This window comes from Pan paniscus, chromosome 2 (assembly GCF_029289425.2).
Source record: "Pan paniscus chromosome 2, NHGRI_mPanPan1-v2.0_pri, whole genome shotgun sequence".
NCBI lineage: Eukaryota > Metazoa > Chordata > Mammalia > Primates > Hominidae > Pan > Pan paniscus.
The window spans coordinates 39607144-39625027 of NC_085926.1; the positions used below are offsets into that span (position 1 = coordinate 39607144).

General features: G+C 40.3%; 1 protein-coding gene across 1 annotated transcript; it reads left to right on the top strand.

The window, feature by feature from the left end:
• The first annotated feature begins 10389 nt into the window (after positions 1 to 10389).
• Positions 10390 to 13324, top strand: LOC129397537 (ribonuclease H-like). Its single transcript, XM_055111035.1, has one exon. The coding sequence runs from the start codon at positions 10823 to 10825 to the stop codon at positions 11585 to 11587; it is 765 nt and encodes a 254-aa protein (XP_054967010.1). The 5' UTR covers positions 10390 to 10822; the 3' UTR covers positions 11588 to 13324.
• The last annotated feature ends 4560 nt before the right edge of the window (positions 13325 to 17884 follow it).

Consider the following 17884-nt stretch of genomic DNA (forward strand, 5'->3'; position numbering starts at 1 on the left):
AGCCAAACACTTCACAGCTAGGACCCAGCTTCTTCTGCACCTGGACTCTCTCCTCCTGCCAGCATGAATCAGGGCAGCTCTCCAAATGAAACAACCTCTTCTCAGCTCTAGAACTTTGCATATGCTTTCCCTCTGCTTGGAATGTTTTTCTCTTTTCTCTGTCCAACTGCTTCTTATTTATCTTCTTCCAAATCACTGAGGTGCAGTTTTAATGTATTCACATAGCTCTTCTATCAGAGAACTCATCACGCTAGACAGCAATTGATGGTTCCTTTTGTGCCTTCACCATAGGACTCTTGACTCATTAGGGGCAAGCACACAGGAAGGCCAAATAAATAGACGTTTAAGGAATGAATGAAATTTAAATATGAGGTAATTTGAATTGCACTCCTGCCCCCAACTGATGACAACTAGAAAACCTGAAAAAAAGAAAAAAATCTTGAAGGCACAGAAGAACTAGCAAGATATTGAAGAATGACTAGACCAAGAGCCAGCGGGAAGTGGAGGTCTAGACATACGAGCTCAGCTCATTTTAGGAGGTCACCATAACCTTGATACCAAAGTCTGGTATGGGTACTATAAGAAAGAAAATTTACAGGTAAATTTCATTCTTTAATAAAGATGGAAATAGCCTACATATTAGCAAATTCAGCAATATTTTAAAGTGGTAATACACATTGAACAAATGGTTTTGTTCTAGAAATACAGGGTTAATTTAACATTTGAAAATCAAACAGTGAAATCCTCCACATTAACAGAATAAAGCCAAAAAAAAACATACATTCAACATTGTTTTGGAGGTCCTAATAATGGCTGTAGAACAAAGTAAAGTTAAGAAGATTGAATATGATTAAATAAAATTAGTATTATTCACAAGTAATATAATTTATGTAAAAATGTCTAACACTCCGCCGGGCACGGTGGTGCATGCCTGTAATCCCAGCACTTTGGGAGGCCGAGGTGGGTGGATCACGAGGTCAAGAGATTGAGACCATCCTGGCCAACATGGTGAAAACCCGTCTCTATTAAAAATACAAAAATTATCTGGGCAGGGGGACATGCGTGTGTCTCTGTAGTCCCAGCTACTCGGGAGGCTGAGGCAGGAGAATTGCTTGAACCTGGGAGGTGGAGGTTGCAGTGAGCTGAGATCGCACCACTGCACTCCAGCCTGGTGACAGAGTGAGACTCCATCTTAAAAAAAAAAAAAAAGTCTAACACTCTAAGTATCTAAAATTTCTGTTAGTTTCCTCTTGCTGTGTAACAGATTATCACAAATCTACATTTGTGCTTAAACGACCTACATTTATTATCTCACAATTTCCTTTGGTCAGGAGTCCAGTTACAGCTCAGCTGGGTCCCCTGCTCCAGATCTTGAAAGGCTGCAGTAAAGGTATAATCTGGGGCTGGGCGCAGTGGCTCACATCTGTTATCCCAGCACTTTGGGAGGCCAAGGTGAGTGGATCACAAGGTCAGGAGTTTGAGACCAGCCTGGCCAATATAGTGAAACCCTGTCTCTACTAAAAAATATAAAAACAAGCCGGGCGTGGTGGTGTGTGCCTGTAGTCCCAGCTACTCAGGAGCCTGAGGCAGGAGAATCGCTTGAACCTGGGAGGTGGAGGTTGCAGTGAGTGGAGATCGCGCCATTGCACTCCGGCCTGGGTGACAGAGTGAGACTCTGTCTCAAAAAAAAGAAAAAAAGGAAAAAAAAGGTGTCAGGTGGGCTGTGGTCTCATCTGAGGGCTTCTTCCATGCTCATGCACCGTAATTCATTTCCTTGCAATTGTATAAGTAAACAGCAGATGGCTTATTTTTTGAGGCAAACAGGAGAATCTCTCTGAACTAAGGGAAGGCCACAATCCATCTAGTGAAGGGCTCCTTTGATCCCGGCCCACTAAGGATAAGCTTCCTTTAGATTAAAGTCAGTTAATCAGAGACTTGATGCACATATGCAAAATCCTTTCACAATAACAGAAAGATTAGCATTTGATTGAGGAACTGGGGACTATAGTTCAAACTAGGAGGGTGACAAAGGAAAAAGCCATCATAGTTTGACAACTTTATTAAATAAACATTAATAAGCAAAAATCAACTGTTTATCTGTGTCACAGCAACCATTCATAATGACACAAAAATATGAAATGGCTAGTAGCAATCTAATAAACAATGGGCAAGAAGTCAATGTTGAAAACAATACATTATTATTGAGATAAATAAGAATAGCTAAATAAATGAAAGAATAAACCATGTTTATGGATGAGGAGATTCAGTATTATAAAATTATCAGTTTTCTTAAAACTTGTCTATAAATGCAAAAACCCCCACATTTTGTAAGAAATGACAAAGCAGTTCTAAAATTTATGTGGAAGTATAAAGAACCAAAAATAGACAAGAGTTTTGAAAAAGTAGCAAGTTAGAAAAATTTGTCCAACAAAATATCAACATTTATTATAAACTAATAAATGGGTTATTTACACAAGGCAAACCCACATACATAAAGACCCTTGCTTTATAACAAATGGATCACTGCAGAGTAGTGGAGGAAATGTTAATCTTTTCAAAACATTGTGCTGGACAATATAAAATTAGCCTTCTACATCATACTATACCTAAAAATTAACTCCAGAATTGTAGATCTAATTGTGAAACATGAATCAATAAACTTTTAGAAGGTAAGAGAAGATAGCTTTATGATTTCAGAAAAGAGATTAAAAACTTCATAAATAAAATATTGAAAGAACTAATAATAGGTAGAAGATAAATTACACTACAGTCAAACTGAAAACTTCTGTTCACCAAAATATACCATTAAATAAGCAAAAAATGACTGTTTTTCTGTAATGATGTAAAAATACAAAATATACTTCATAATGACATAAACATATAAAATACATAGGAATAAATCTAACAAAAGATGGGAAAAAGGCCTAAGTACAATCCAATACATTATTATTGATACGAATTAAAGAAGAGCTTAAGATAATTTAAAAGACATAAATTGCAGAAGAAATAATTTAAAAAGAAATTATCTCTAAAAAAATCAAATAAGAAATTACAGAAGATAAATAGAATAAGAATATAAAGAAGACAAAGGTACAGAAGTCAAGTCACAGAGTGAAAGGAGATTTTTGTAATACATAGCACTCATATCCAGCTCATATCATAACCTGCTCATATCCAGCATATTAAAAAAAAAAACCTCTCACAAATGAATAAGAAAAAGATAACCCAAAGAACAATGGGCAAGAGACCTGAACAGATTCTCTCTCTCTATCATCTCTATCTCTATCTCTTTCTCTTTCTCTATCTCTATCTTTATCTCTCTCTATCTAGCTACATCTATATCTGTATGTAAACAAGTGCCCAAGAAAAAAAGAAAAAGTGTTTACCCTCATCAGTACCTAGGAAAATATTTGTTAAAAATAATGAACATGAGCCAGAATGGCCAAAAGTAAAGAGACTGACAATAGCCAATGTTGATGAGGATATGGAGCAACAGGAATTCTCATTCACTTTGTAATGTTTAAAATTATCTATAAAATTTAAAGATACACATAACTTAAGCTGAGTGATTCCAATCCTGAGTATAAACTTCTATAAATATGCCACGTGAATCAACAGACATAACACCAATGTTGATAATGGCACTATTCTTAGTAGACAAAAGCTGGAAAAAAACCCAAATGTCCATCAACAGTAAAATAGATAAGTAATTCATGGTATATTCATTTACTTAAATAGAGTAGAAAAATGGCATTGGACAAACAAGAGTTATGGGTAACATGATGATTCTTGTAAACATTATATTGAACCAAAGAAGCTGGAGACAAGAAGATACTTACATTCTAAAGTTTTTCCCACACCAGGAGATAGACAAAATTAAGAGAAACAAGAATAAATTGCCTCAAAAGTCAGTGTAGTAATTGCCTTTGGGAAGGAGGTAGAACAGAGATTGGAATGGAGCACTAAGGAAGCTTCTGGTCTGTTGGTAATGTTGTTTGTTGGCCTTCGTGATGATTACATAGGTATTTACTACATGATAGAACATTGTTCTGTATATCTTTGCTATATATCATAATATTAAACATTAAGCACACCAGAATTCAAGTGAATTCATGAATAAAAACCCAAAGTTCTTTCTAGTCCCTAGAAGGTTTCTCTAACCTTTCCCTAATCCCACACTTCTGGGGTGGAAAGTGAGGAAAGGTATTCAGATAAGAGGTCCTATCCTTCTCTCTTCGGGGCTTTCCCTACCACATACTTACTTTGCTGTGTCCTCCCATTCCCTGCCTCCCCACCTGTCTCAGAGAGTTGAAGAGCTGCCATGCTGGTCTGCCCAGGGGCTGCTGACCACAGAGGAAAAGTCCTTTCAGGTTGTGAGGGCACTGAAGGGTGACCCTTTCTTTCCATCACTCCTAGCAGGGCATTATTCAATGGGCAGGTGTTTCTAGGAAACACAAGGAACAAAGCATCAGTCCAGACCACTGGAGTCAGTCTTCATGAAATGTCATTGCTGGGCCATGTTGCCACTGTCTACATGTCTGGGCTCTGGCAGGGCTACAAGCACTGCAGGTAGGATTCAGCATCTGGCTTCCCAGGCATTGTCTTGATAAGAGCTGGCAGCCACCACCCGCCCTCCCAGCCAGGATAAGTATGGGAGAAGCAACACATGTATGAAGGGCAAAGACAAGTGAACCAGATCCCTGGAATTTTATCCATTTCCCTTTCTCTAGCATAAAAAAAAAAGAGCCTACAACTCTCTCAAGGGCCTGACTGACTCAATTCCAGCCTGTCCCTGACTTGCATGATTCTGATTTGCAGACATTGGCCAAGAGCAGACAGGTAATCTGCAGAGATCCCATAGCTTTCTTGGGTTGATTTTTCCCCAGACTGATGCATGAAAAGCTGGTGCAGTGTACTGCATTTGAAAAGAGCTTGAAAGAGGCAGAGTGAGTGTTTTGCTCTGTCAACAGAGCCTGGAGGATTTTGCTGGTAAAGACAAGGAAAAATCAATATGGCTATTTAAAAATGTAATGGTGGCTGCTAAGCAGTATCAGAAAGGGCATTCCAAGGAGGACTTTCAAGGCTTTAGGAAAGGAGAAGGAAGAAATTTAGTGGAGTTTTAAAGCTTTATATTTCTGTTCTTATTCCACTTCCAAATAGCCTACTTCCAAGACATTTCTGCTGTCTAATCTTGCCTGACAATGTTAATAGCTGCTCTTTCTTGAGTACCTAACATATGCTTGGAGCTTTGCACACACAGTCAGTGGAAATATGAACCCTAGTTAAAGATTTTGCTACCAATATTACTAATACTAGATTATCTCACTTTTTTTTTTTTTTTTTTTTTGCCAGGCTGGTCTCAAACTCCTAGTCTTAAGTGATCTGCCCACTCCACCTCCCAAAGTGCTGGGATTATAGGTGTGATCCTGTACGCTTGGAAAAGATTTCTAGAAATGGGGTTTTTGGGTTAAATAATGCTAGGATAGCCAGAAGAGAGGAGCTAACGCAGTGGCAGAGTTGTCTTGGTATTCCCGTATGCAACCGAAGACGTCAATGGACAGAGGCCCATGGAGGTACGGGGTGGGGTCATCGTGAAGGGGCTCATTTTCACTGGTTTGGGGAGATGTGTTTAATGCCACAGCCTAACCTCAAAATAAATATTTCTTATTATAAGAGAGGGTTGTGGGGAACGCAAGTAGGGACGTGGGTTTTCCATATAGGATCTTTGGGCCATAATGGGCAGAATTGTTACAAGGAGGCAATTATCTAGACCCTAAGTTGTGGCCAATATATTAGTGTCATGAAGGGTTTTATCTTGCTTCACAAAGATAAGGAAATCCAGCATCTGTAAGAGTTTTCATCTGTAGTGTTTATTCCAAAGCTAAGACTCCTCCATTTTCCGTGAGAACTGGAGCTCTAGGAAGCCTAATCTGAGTTTGTTCTCCACAAAAGCCAGAATAGAACATCTTGACACCCAAATTTTGTGTATATGTGTGTGTGGGGGCGTGTGTGGAGGGAGGGTTTAAAGGGAGTGGAGGCAGGAGGCTAGACTAGGGGAGCAATTACCTAAAATCATAGTCCTTCTTAAAGGACTTAGAGCTGCAGGTGGCAGGAACAGAACATAGACTAGTAACACCTTGCAGGTTGAAACCTTGAAAATTTAAACCAATCTGTTCAATAGCCTGGCTTCCCATTCGGGGAGGGTTTCTCTGCCCTGCTTTGCCTACTTGCCACACCAACCCCCTGGGAAAAGCTTCTTTCTTATGACTTTAAAGTCCCCTCACCCTATGAGACTAACATTATAGAAGAAACCCATCTAGGGAGGTGAGAGGAGATCATATCTCTGAGGGTAGGTGGGGAGGTGCCTTAGAAATACCTGCATTAGAACACCTTTTTAAAATTATTATTATTTTTTAGATAGAGTCTCACTCTGTTGCTCATGCTAGAGTGCAATGGCGTGATCTCAGCTCACTGCAATCTCTGCCTCCTGGTTCAAGCGATTCTTGTGCCTCAGCCTCCCGAGTAGCTGGGATTACAGGTGTGTGCCACCATGCCCAGCTAATTTCTGTGTTTTTAGTAGAGAAAGGGTTTCATCATGTTGGCCAGGCTGGTCTGGAACTCCTAGTCTTAAGTGATCTGCCCACTTCTGCCTCCCAAAGTGCTGGGATTACAGGCATGAGCCACCTCACCACATTTTAATAAAACTGCTTGATTCGCACCCTTCCCCGAGTTCCGGCCAAGAGGATTCTTGCCCCTTTCAAATTATTAGAAAGTTCAACTAGAGAATTCCTTCTCCCTGTGGAGTTTTACCCCCTGCTCCTCTGGCCACCCTCCCAATGGATCCCTGTGGTGCCAGGCAGGAATGGGCTGCCTGGGGAACCAGCAAGCTCCCAGGGCCTTTCTGCTGCTTCCTCTATGCCTGTATTTCACTCAGCTCTCTAACTTGACTCAGCTTCAGGTAAAAGTCAGAAACTTCTCCCACAAACAGATCTTCAGCTTCTCCAGTGGGGGTGTGTGTTTGGGAGAGGAGGGTCCCCCTTTCTCACTTCCGCATTTGGGCACTCACAGTATTTGGGGTGTTTCCCAGGTCCTGCAGGAGCAGTCCACTTTTTTGAGAGGTCCTGTAGGTCCTCTTGGGATTGCTGGTTTGTTCTTGCAGTAGATCTGGAGCTAAAATTCACAATGCAAGCCTCTGCATGTTGCTCTGTCCAGAACTGCAATCTAGTCCTGCCTTCTGTCTGCCATGATCCCCTAGTCTCTCGAAAATGCATTTAATACACCAAACCTAATAAACATCATAGCTTATCCTAGCCTACCTTAAACATGCTCAGAACCCTACAATTGGGCAAAATCACCTAACACAAAGCTTATTTTATAGCAAAGTGTTGAATTTCTAATGTAATTTATTGAATACTATACTGAAAGTAAAAAACAGAGTGGTTGTATGGTACCTGAAGTATGTTTTCTACTGAATGAAGGTCACTTACACAACATTGTAAAGTTCAAAAATCATTAAGTCAAACCATTGCAAGTTGGGGACCACCTGTTGTAAGTTGTGTTGAATAGCATAGCCTCAGACTAGGCCTTTTAAATTTATTTTGGGAAATGACCCTAGGGAACAGGAGTAGGCTGATTGAAAAAATGAAACCTCTCCCTCTCCCTCCTCCCGCTTTCCACGGTCTCCGTCTGTTGCTGAGGCTGGAGTGTACTGCCGCGATGTCGGCTCACTGCAACCTCCCTGCCTGATTCTCCTGCCTCAGCCTGCCGAGTGCCTCGGATTGCAGGCGCGCGCCGCCACGCCTGACTGGTTTTTGTATGTTTTGGTGGAGATGGGGTTTTGCCATGTTGGCTGGGCTGGTCTCCAGCTCCTGACCTCGAGTGATCTGCCCGCCTCGGCCTCCCGACGTGCTGGGATTGCAGACGGAGTCTCGCTCACTCAGTGCTCAATGTTGCCCAGGCTGGAGTGCAGTGGCCTGAACCTCCACCTCCCAGCTGCCTGCCTTGGCCTCCCAAAGTGCTGAGATTGCAGCCTCTGCCCGGCTGCCACCCCGTCTAGGAAGTGAGGAGCGTCTCTGCCTGGCCACCCATCGTCTGGGATGTGAGGAGCCCCTCTGCCCGGCCTTCATCCCCTCTAGGAAGTGAGAAGCGTCTCTTCCCGGCCACCCATCGTCTGGGATGTGGGGAGCACCTCTGCCCGGCTGCCCCGTCTGGGAGGTGAGGAGTGCCTCTGCCCAGCCACCCCGTCTGAGAAGTGAGGAGCCCCTCCACCCAGCAGCCGCCCCGTCTGGGAAGTGAGGAGCGTCTCCGCCTGGCCGCCCCATCTGGGAGGTGGGGAGTGCCCCCGCCCAGCAGCCGCCCCATCTGGGAGGTGGGGGGGCGCCCCCGTCCGGCAGCCGCCCCGTCTGGGAGGTGGGGGGTGCCCCCGCCTGGCAGCCGCCCCGTCTGGGAGGTGGGGGGCTCCTCTGCCCGGCCGCCACGTCTGGGAAGTGAGGAGCCCCTCTGCCCGGCTGCCATCCCGTCTGGGAGGTGTACCCAACAGCTCATTGAGAACGGGCCATGATGACGATGGCGGTTTTGTCAAATAGAAAAGGGGGAAATGTGGGGAAAAGAAAGAGATCAGATTGTTACTGTGTCTGTGTAGAAAATAGACATAGGAGACTCCATTTCGTTCTGTACTAAGAAAAATTCTTCTGCCTTGGGATGCTGTTAATCTATAACCTTACCCCCAACCCCGTGCTCTCTGAAACATGTGCTGTGTCAACTCAGGATTAAATGGATTAAGGGCGGTGCAAGACGTGCTTTGTTAAACAGATGCTTGAAGGCAGCATGCTCCTTAAGAGTCATCACCACTCCCTAATCTCAAGTACCCAGGGACACAGACACTGCAGAAGGCCGCAGGGTCCTCTGCCTAGGAAAACCAGAGACCTTTGTTCACATGTTTATCTGCTGACCTTCTCTCCACTATTGTCCTATGACCCTGCCAAATCCCCCTCTCCGAGAAACACCCAAGAATGATCAATAAATACTAAAAAAATTTAAAAAAAATGAACCAAGGAAGAATGGAAAGCAAATTCAAATGTACCTTATTAAGCTAATTGATACTATGAACAACTGGGGTTCTGCTCTGCTGATGATATTCTGAGAGAAGTAGACATTACCTCAGAATAGACCCCACAAGAAATGGAAGAGGAAAATAGTTATCTGCTGGCTTCCATCCCCCACTGGTTAAAAGTTGGTCCAGGGGAATTTAACTTTCTTGTACTTCTAGGTATGTGTTGGTGTCAGAATGGATAAGTAGTCTCATCTAAAATAAAAGAATGTTTCATTTTGGAAATTGATAAGTGTATTCCAAAAAGTGTATATCAAAATTCAAAAGAACATGAATATCTCAAAGAAGAACAAAGTTAGAGGAATCCCAACCTATCAATTTTTATTAAAACACTACACTAATAAAGTAATATGGTATTTCTACAAAGATAGGCAAATAGATCAGTGGAACAAAGTAACAAGTCCAGGAACAGGCCTACTGTTTTAGTCGGTTTGAGTTGTTATGATAGAATACCATAGCCTGGGTAGTTTATAAATAACAGAAATTTATTTCTCACAGTTCTGGAGGCTGGGAAGTCTAAAACCAAGGTGCTGACAGATTCATTGTCTTGTGAGGGACCACTTCCTCATAAATGGCCATCTTTTTGCTGTAACCTCACATAGTGGAATGGCTGAGACATCTCTCTGGAGTCTCTTTGATAACTGCACTAATCTTATTTATGAGGGCCTGTTTGCCAGACCTAGATGTCTCTACTATTAGGATCACTAGAACCTGTTAGTTATCCCCATTAAAGAATGTTGCATACTAGAATATAATTGCTTATTTGTTTGTCTTCCTATTAAACTGTGAGTTCCTGGAGTCTTCTATTGTATCCCAGTCCTGAGTATACTGCCTGGCACATAGTCAAAATTTAGTAAATATACTCTGAACTGGATTGAATGGTAAAATAATATAGAATGTGGGCCTGAGTGATTTATTCTGTTTGTTTTACTCTCTTTTTTTTCTCTAGAAAACATAAGATGAGGGAAGTACTTTATTTGCTCATTTTATACCTAAGATGAGGTGTGCCTTCATATCACCTAGTCCAAATTCCCACTACCCTCTACATGAAACAATTCTTTCCTGATAAATCTAGCCTTGCAATCCATTTATGAATATCAACATCTAGGGAGGTCAACACTCGCTCTTACCTTGAAAATATGGATGTTCAATTTTCTTAGCAAATAGAAGTAAAAGTGAAACTAACTGACATAATATTTTTTATTGATAAAATTAACAAAGATTCAGGTGGGCAAAAAATGTGTTGAATCTACTATCTACTTGCAAAGAAAAACATGGACACCCTACCTCACACCGTATTTTAAAGAAACACTCAAAATGGATCAAAGACCTAAACATAAGTGCTAAAACTTTGAAACTCTTGGAAGAAACAGCACAGGCAACAGAAAAAACAACAGATAAATTAGACATCAACAACATTTAAAACTTGTGCTTCAAAGGACACCATCAAGAAAGTGAAAAGACAACCTAAAGAATAAGAGAAATTTTGTAAATCACGTATCAGTTGTGGGACTTATATCTAGAATGTGTAATAAACCCTTGCAAATCAATAATAAAAAGACAAATTACCCAATTAAAATTGGGCAATACACTTGAATACACAGTTCTCCAAAGAAGATATACAAATGCCTAATAAGCACATGAAAATATGCTTAACAGTTAAAATAATACAGGGAAGAGATCTTACTGTGTGGACATCTCAGTGAGTATGATATGAATGGCATACTCACTGCTAAAGGAGACTTGTGGCTGTCAGACAACCATTTACTTAAATATCAGGCTCTATTACTTGAAGGGCCAGTGCTGCGAATGCACACTTGTGCAACTCTTAACCCAGACACATGTCTTCCAGACAATGAAGAAAAGATAGAACATAACTGTCAACAAGTAATTGCTCAAACCTATGCCGCTCAAGGGGATCTTTTAGAGGTTCCCTTGACTGATCCCGATCTCAACTTGTATACTGATGGAAGTTCCTTTGTAGAAAAAGGACTTCGAAAAGCAGGGTATGCAGTGGTCAGTGATAATGGAATACTTGAAAGTAATTCCCTCACTCCAGGAACTAGTGCTCAGCTGGCAGAACTAATAGCCCTCACTCGGGCACTAGAATTAGGAAAAGGAAAAAAGGTAAATATATATACAGACTCTAAGTATGCTTACCTAGTCCTCCATGCCCATGCAGCAATATGGAGAGAAAGGAAATTCCTAACTTCCGAGGGAACACCTATCAAACATCAGGAAGCCATTAGGAGATTACTATTGGCTGTACAGAAACCTAAAGAGGTGGCAGTCTTACACGGCCTGGGTCACCAGAAAGAAAAGGAAAGGGAAATAAAAAGGAACCACCAAGCGGATATTGAAGCCAAAAGAGCTGCAAGGCAGGACCCTCCATTAGAAATGCTTATAGAAGGACACCTACTATGGGGTAATCTCCTCCAGGAAACCAAGCCCCAGTACTCAGAAGAAGAAATAGAATGAGGAAACTCATGAAGACATAGTTTCTTCCCCTCAGGATGGCTAGCCACCGCAGAAGGAAAAATACTTTTGCCTGCAGCTAGCCAATGAAAACTACTTAAAACCCTTCACCAAACCTTTCACTTAGGCATTGATAGCACCCATCAGATGGCCAAATTATTATTTACTGGACCAGGCCTTTTCAAAACTATCAAGCAGATAGTCAGGGCCTGTAAAGTGTGCCAAAGAAGTAATCCCCTGCACTGCAGGCCATACATTTCAATCCCTGTATCTTTAACCTCCTTATTAAGTTTGTTTCTTCCAGAATCGAAGCTGTAAAACTACAAATCGTTCTTCAAATGGAGCCCCAGATGCAGTCCATGACTAAGATCTACTGCAGACCCCTGGACTGGCCTGCTAGCCCATGCTTTGATGTTAATGACATCGAAGGCACCCCTCCCGAGGAAATCTCAACTGCACAACACCTACTACACCCCAGTTCAGCAGGAAGCAGTTAGAGTGGTCATCGGCCAACCTCCCCAACAGCACTTGGGTTTTCCTGTTGAGAGGGGGGATTGAGAGACAGGACTAGCTGGATTTCCTAGGCTGACTAAGAATCCCTAAGCCTAGCTGGGAAGGTGACCACATCCACCTTTAAACATGGGGCTTGCAACTTAGCTCACACCCGACCAGAGAGCTCACTAAAATGCTAATTAGGCAAAAACAGGAGGTAAAGAAATAGCCAATCATCTATTGCCTGAGAGCACAGTGGGTGGGACAAGGATCGGGATATAAACCCAGGCATTTGAACTGGCAACGGCACCCCCCTTTGGGTCCCCTCCCTTTGTATGGGAGCTCTGTTTTCACTCTATTTCACTCTATTAAATCTTGCAACTCCAAAAAAAAAAAAAAAAAAAGAAAGAAAATATGCTTAAAATTCTTAGCTCAAAGGGAAATACAAATCAAAGCCACGAAGAGACATTACCTCACACCTACTCAGATAATTATAACAAAAAAGTCAGATAATAACAAGTATTGACAAGAATATGGAGAAATTGAAACATTCATACATTGCTGGTGGGAATGTAAAATGGTGCAGCCACTTTGGAAAACAGTCCGGTAGTTCCTCAAATGTTTAAACATACAGTTAAAATGTGATCCAGAAATTTTACTCTTAGTTATATATCCAAGGGGAGTAAGAACATGTCTACACAAACACTTGTACACAAATATTCATGGCTGTATTATTCATAATAACAAGCAGAAGCATCCAAATGTCCATCAACTAATGAATGGATAAATAAAATGTGATATCCATACAATGGTATATTATTCAACAATAAAAAGAAACGAAATACTGATGCAGGCTAAAATATGGATGAATGTTGAAAACATTATGCTAAGTGAAAAAAGCCAGTCACAAAGAACCATGATCACATTTATGCAAAATCTCCAGAAAAGGCAAATCGATAGAGACAGAAAACAGATTAGTGGTTGCCTAAGTCTGAGGAGTGTGGAAGCGGGATGTTGACAGCTAAGAAATATGAAGTTTTTTTTTGGAGGGAGAATAATGAAAATGTCCTAAAATCGAATGTGCTAATGGATCCTATTTTATCAGTTAGGAATTACTGAACTGTACACCTTAAATGAGCGAATTACATGGTATGTGAATTATCTCAAAGAGCTGTTAAGAAAATTTTTAAGATGTAATATTGAAGCCAGTGCTCTACTCTTCTTGTATATTTTCAATGAAAATAAAATTTGATACAACTAACTTAGTTTCATCAAACTGTTGTATGTCTTTTGGTCCATTTATGAAGAAAGATGTATATCACTTTACTGTTAATAGTTAATATCATAAATAAATTTTCAAAAATTTGAAAATATTAGAATTATAGCTGTACTTGCCAAACTCATAAGGCACTATATAAAAAGGCAGTCAACATCATTAGTTATTAGGGAAATGCAAATTAAAACCATAATGAATACCAGTGCATATTTATTAGAATGATTAAAATGGGGAAAATGACACTACCAAGTACTGATGAAGAAGCAGAGCAACTGGAACTCTCATACTTTGCAGGTGGGAATGCAAAATGATACAAAATCACTTTGGAAACAGATTTTCAATTTCTTATAAACATATGCTTGTGGCCGGGCATGGTGGCTCACACCTGTAATCCCAGCACTTTGGGAGGCTGAGGTGGCAGATGACCTGAGGTCAGGAGTTTGAGACCATCCAGGCCAACATGATGAAACCCCATCTCTACTAAAAATATAAAAATTAGCCAGACGTGGTGGCACACACCTGTAATCCCAGCTACTCGGCAGGCTGAGGCAAGAGAATCGCTTGAACCTGGGAAGCGGAGGTTGCATTAAGCCAAGATTGCACCACTGCACTCTAGCCTGGGCAACAGAGCGAGACTCTGTCTCAAAAAACAAAAACAAAAACATATGCTTGCCATATGATGTGGGAGATATGAAAACTTATATTCACACAGAAACCTGTACATGAATGTTTATAGTAGCTTTATTCATAAGCTCCCCAAAGGAAACAACCTAAATGTCCTTCAGCTGGGGAATGGATAAACAAACTGTGGTACAGCCACACGATGGAATACTATTCAAAAATAAAAAGAGGAGAACATGAATACATGCAGCAACAGGGGTGAATCTTAAATTCCTTCAGTTAAGTAAAGGCAGCTAGACTCAAAAAGCTATATACTGTTTGATGCCCTCAACATGCCATTCTGGAATAGGCAAAACTACAGAGATAACATACAGATTAATGGTTTCCAGAAGTTGGCATAGGGGAAAACTTGACTATAAAAGGGCACAAGGTAATTTTTTTGGTGATAGATTATGTATTGATTATGGTGATGGTTGCATTTGCCATGCATTTGTCATATATGTATTTGTCAAAACTCAGAATTTTGACAATAGGGTGACTTTTTCTGTATGTAAATCTTACCTTAATAAAAAGTTCTAAAAATAAGTTTTGAAAAACTGCTCAATATGCTAAATTAATATAAAGTACCCTTATTTTAAAGTGTGTTTACCAAAGCTGTAAAAGCATGGAGACATATTTATAACATGTGAAAAAAACAAGTGATTATGTTATATATTTATAACTGTAGTAGAAATACAAATACTGTGTTTAAAAATCTTCATATATTAGCTCAAAAAGATAGAAAAAAGTTAGCCAAAATGTCAAGAGTAATCCTTTATGATTGGGGGTGAGGACAGGAATGACTTTTTTTGCTTTTCATTTTCTATTTTTAAATTATATTAATAAGTATATTTTGTTTTTCACAAGAAAAATGACATATTACATTTAATAAAAGGACTATATGGGAGTCAGAATAATTCTTTTCAAATATAAAAATTTTCTCAAAGTGTATTGGTCTAAGTAAGACATTCATTTCGTAAATAAGTCATTAGGTTTTGTGGCTTTAGTTTGCTTTTCTGCAAAATGAGAGAAATCTGTTTAGTATTTTTGCTACTCACCCTGAAGCAAAATAAATAAATTCTCACACTGAAAACAAAATAAATAAATAGCAGCTAATTCAGAGTAGGTGGAAAAGGTGTGTTTGTAAAAACAAGAGTGTTTATTTTCATGTGTGGACTTTAATTCATATTCTCAATCAACTATTTTCTACAGCCTCACCTTTTCCTTCTTAATGAGAACAGTATAGTTCTCCTATTACTAGACAACATTTTTATGTGAGCCACACTCTCACTCACCATATCTATGACAACATGCCCAATAAAAAATCTCCACTAGCCCAAGTCTGTTTCCATAGCACTAGCCAACAGAAAACTATGCGGCAATCAGCCCTAGAAAGTAACCTCTTATTTGTTCTCATAGAGATCTATGAAGAATAATGTATTTTAACTTTTCCTTGTCTAGTATCACCATGGCCCAGATTCAGTGTCAGTGCCTGTGCGGTTAAAGGATGGTTTGAACTGAGCAAGAAACAAGGATAACCTAAACTTTTCTGAAGGATAATTTTCTTTGAGTCAATACGTGTTCTGTGATCCAATGAGAGATAGCCCAAAACTTCTGACACCAACAAACTGTCAGAAGGCAGCAGGGCAGAGGGAGAGCATTTGGAGATATACCTAATGTTAAATGATGAGTTATTGGATTCAGCACACCAACATGGCACATGTATACATATGTAACTAACCTGCACGTTGTGCACATGTACCCTAAAACTTAAAGTATAGTAAAAAAAAAAAAGAAGGCAGCAGGGCTATGAAATCAGATAAATCTGAGGTTGAATCCCACTTCTATCCAGAATTGGTGCTAACAAAAAGTTTAATTTCTTTGAGTCCCAATATCTTCATATGTAGCAAGGGAAATAATAAGACCTACCTTTGAAAATTATGGGGATTAACTGGGGTAAATGCAAAGTGCCTCTTATGTAATAGGCACTTAATGAAATGTTACTCTTTTCCACAGAGTTTCAGAAGTTGTTTTGCGAAAAACCATAAGGCAGCCTAGCCAACTGTTCTAGAGAGAACAACAGGGTTGTGAGTGTGTATGTGTGTGCCTGTAAGCATGACTGTATTAGGAGTAGTAATCAGAAAGAATCATGTGGGATGCTGTGGATATGTAATTAGAGGTGAAACTGAAGTCTATAAGATCTGGAAAAGAGGTTTCTAGACTCCAAGAGTAAACGTTGTAAAAAAGAAAAACAGCCAACCCATTTTTAATGGGTCACTTGAACCTAATTATCGGGTCATAGTATATTCCACTTGAAATATATTTTCAAATTAATTGTGTCAAATTTTCTCATTTTTAAAGCAAAAAACAAAACAACACTAATGCTCAGAGAAGGGAAGGGAATTTCCCAAGGTCACACAACACATGGAAAGAAGTGGGACTAGAACATTCCCAGTCTCCTGTTTCTGAGAAAGTAGGGCCCTCTTTGCCCTTGGAGATATTGCTGATTCTTCTTTATGGAATGCCTATGTAAATAGATCCTGTGCTAGGTGCCAGGCAAAGCAAGGCATTGACCCAATCCTCAGTGCATTACGAGGACAGGAAGATAGAGAGGGTGCCATAGAGATGGCACAACCATGATGTGTACCCATTAGGAGCATGGAATGAAGCACGCGCACAAACACACACACATTTACACATGAACATTTACATTACACAGGGTTGTAGCCTGTTGTTATCTGTCATGGAGGGCTCTATGGGAAAGAGGTGTTTGGTCGGCTCAGCAAGGAGAATGTATGTTTAGAAGATCACTGAAGAGGATGAGTGGTGATGCTGGATGGAAAAAAGAAACGGATATGTGAGGAGTTGCAAGGGTCTGGAAGGTTTTTATCTGCCCATGTGTCCTCAAGAAAGTCATTTGATTGATTCTCAGAATAGGGGAGTTACAAGAGAAAAAAAAGTCACTTGACAACCCCTTCTTCACTTTCATTTTTGATTATGTTGTCTGATCCCAAATCCTCACCAGCATGGGACTACAGTTGAGGTCATGGGAATTTTAATGGATAAATGATTTAGAGCTGCCAGTTGTATATCCAAGACTCCAATCCCTTTTCTAGATTATTCCCTCTCCTAAGACACTTCTGAATCTTCTTAAGAAAGATATCTGGGTGACTCATACAGAATTTGAAACCAGTGTCTCTGCTGTACTGGATGTTAGGTGCCATAATCCTGAAAGAATGGGACTGATAGGGAGAACTTCACATTACCCTGAGATCCTGGACTTTGAGCTGTCTTCATGGTCATGATGGGACTTTGGCGGCTTCTCTTGAGTAAGAGGTTGAAAGGTGTTCTCTACGTGGGAAGAAAAATCAATTGGGATTTGATAGAGTGCCAGACTGTAGTGGTGACAACTAAGTATTCACCACAGTCTCTTTCCTTTTTCTCCAAAGCACACAGTGAGACAACACTTCCCAGACTCGCTTGCAATTCGGCATGGTCACATGACTAGTTCTGGCCAACCAAAGGTAAGCAGAAATTACACATGTCTTAGCTGAATGGGGAGGGGTCTGAGGATCTGCGTGAGGGTAGAGCTGCATCATGGAAAGAGCATAGACCATGAATCGCTGAATTACTGAGTTATATGAACAAGAAATAATCTACTGTGTTATGCTTCTGAGATTTGGAAGTTACCTGTTACGGGATTTAGCCTACCCTATCTATCATTATTTCGTCAATCTTAAGATGTACATATTTCCATATTTTAATACTCCATTTTAGACTTGACTTAGATAAAATACTGCAATACAGGAATGTTAAGAGAGACATATCAACACACTCACATTCACACAGCTAGTGTGATACTGACACTCCAA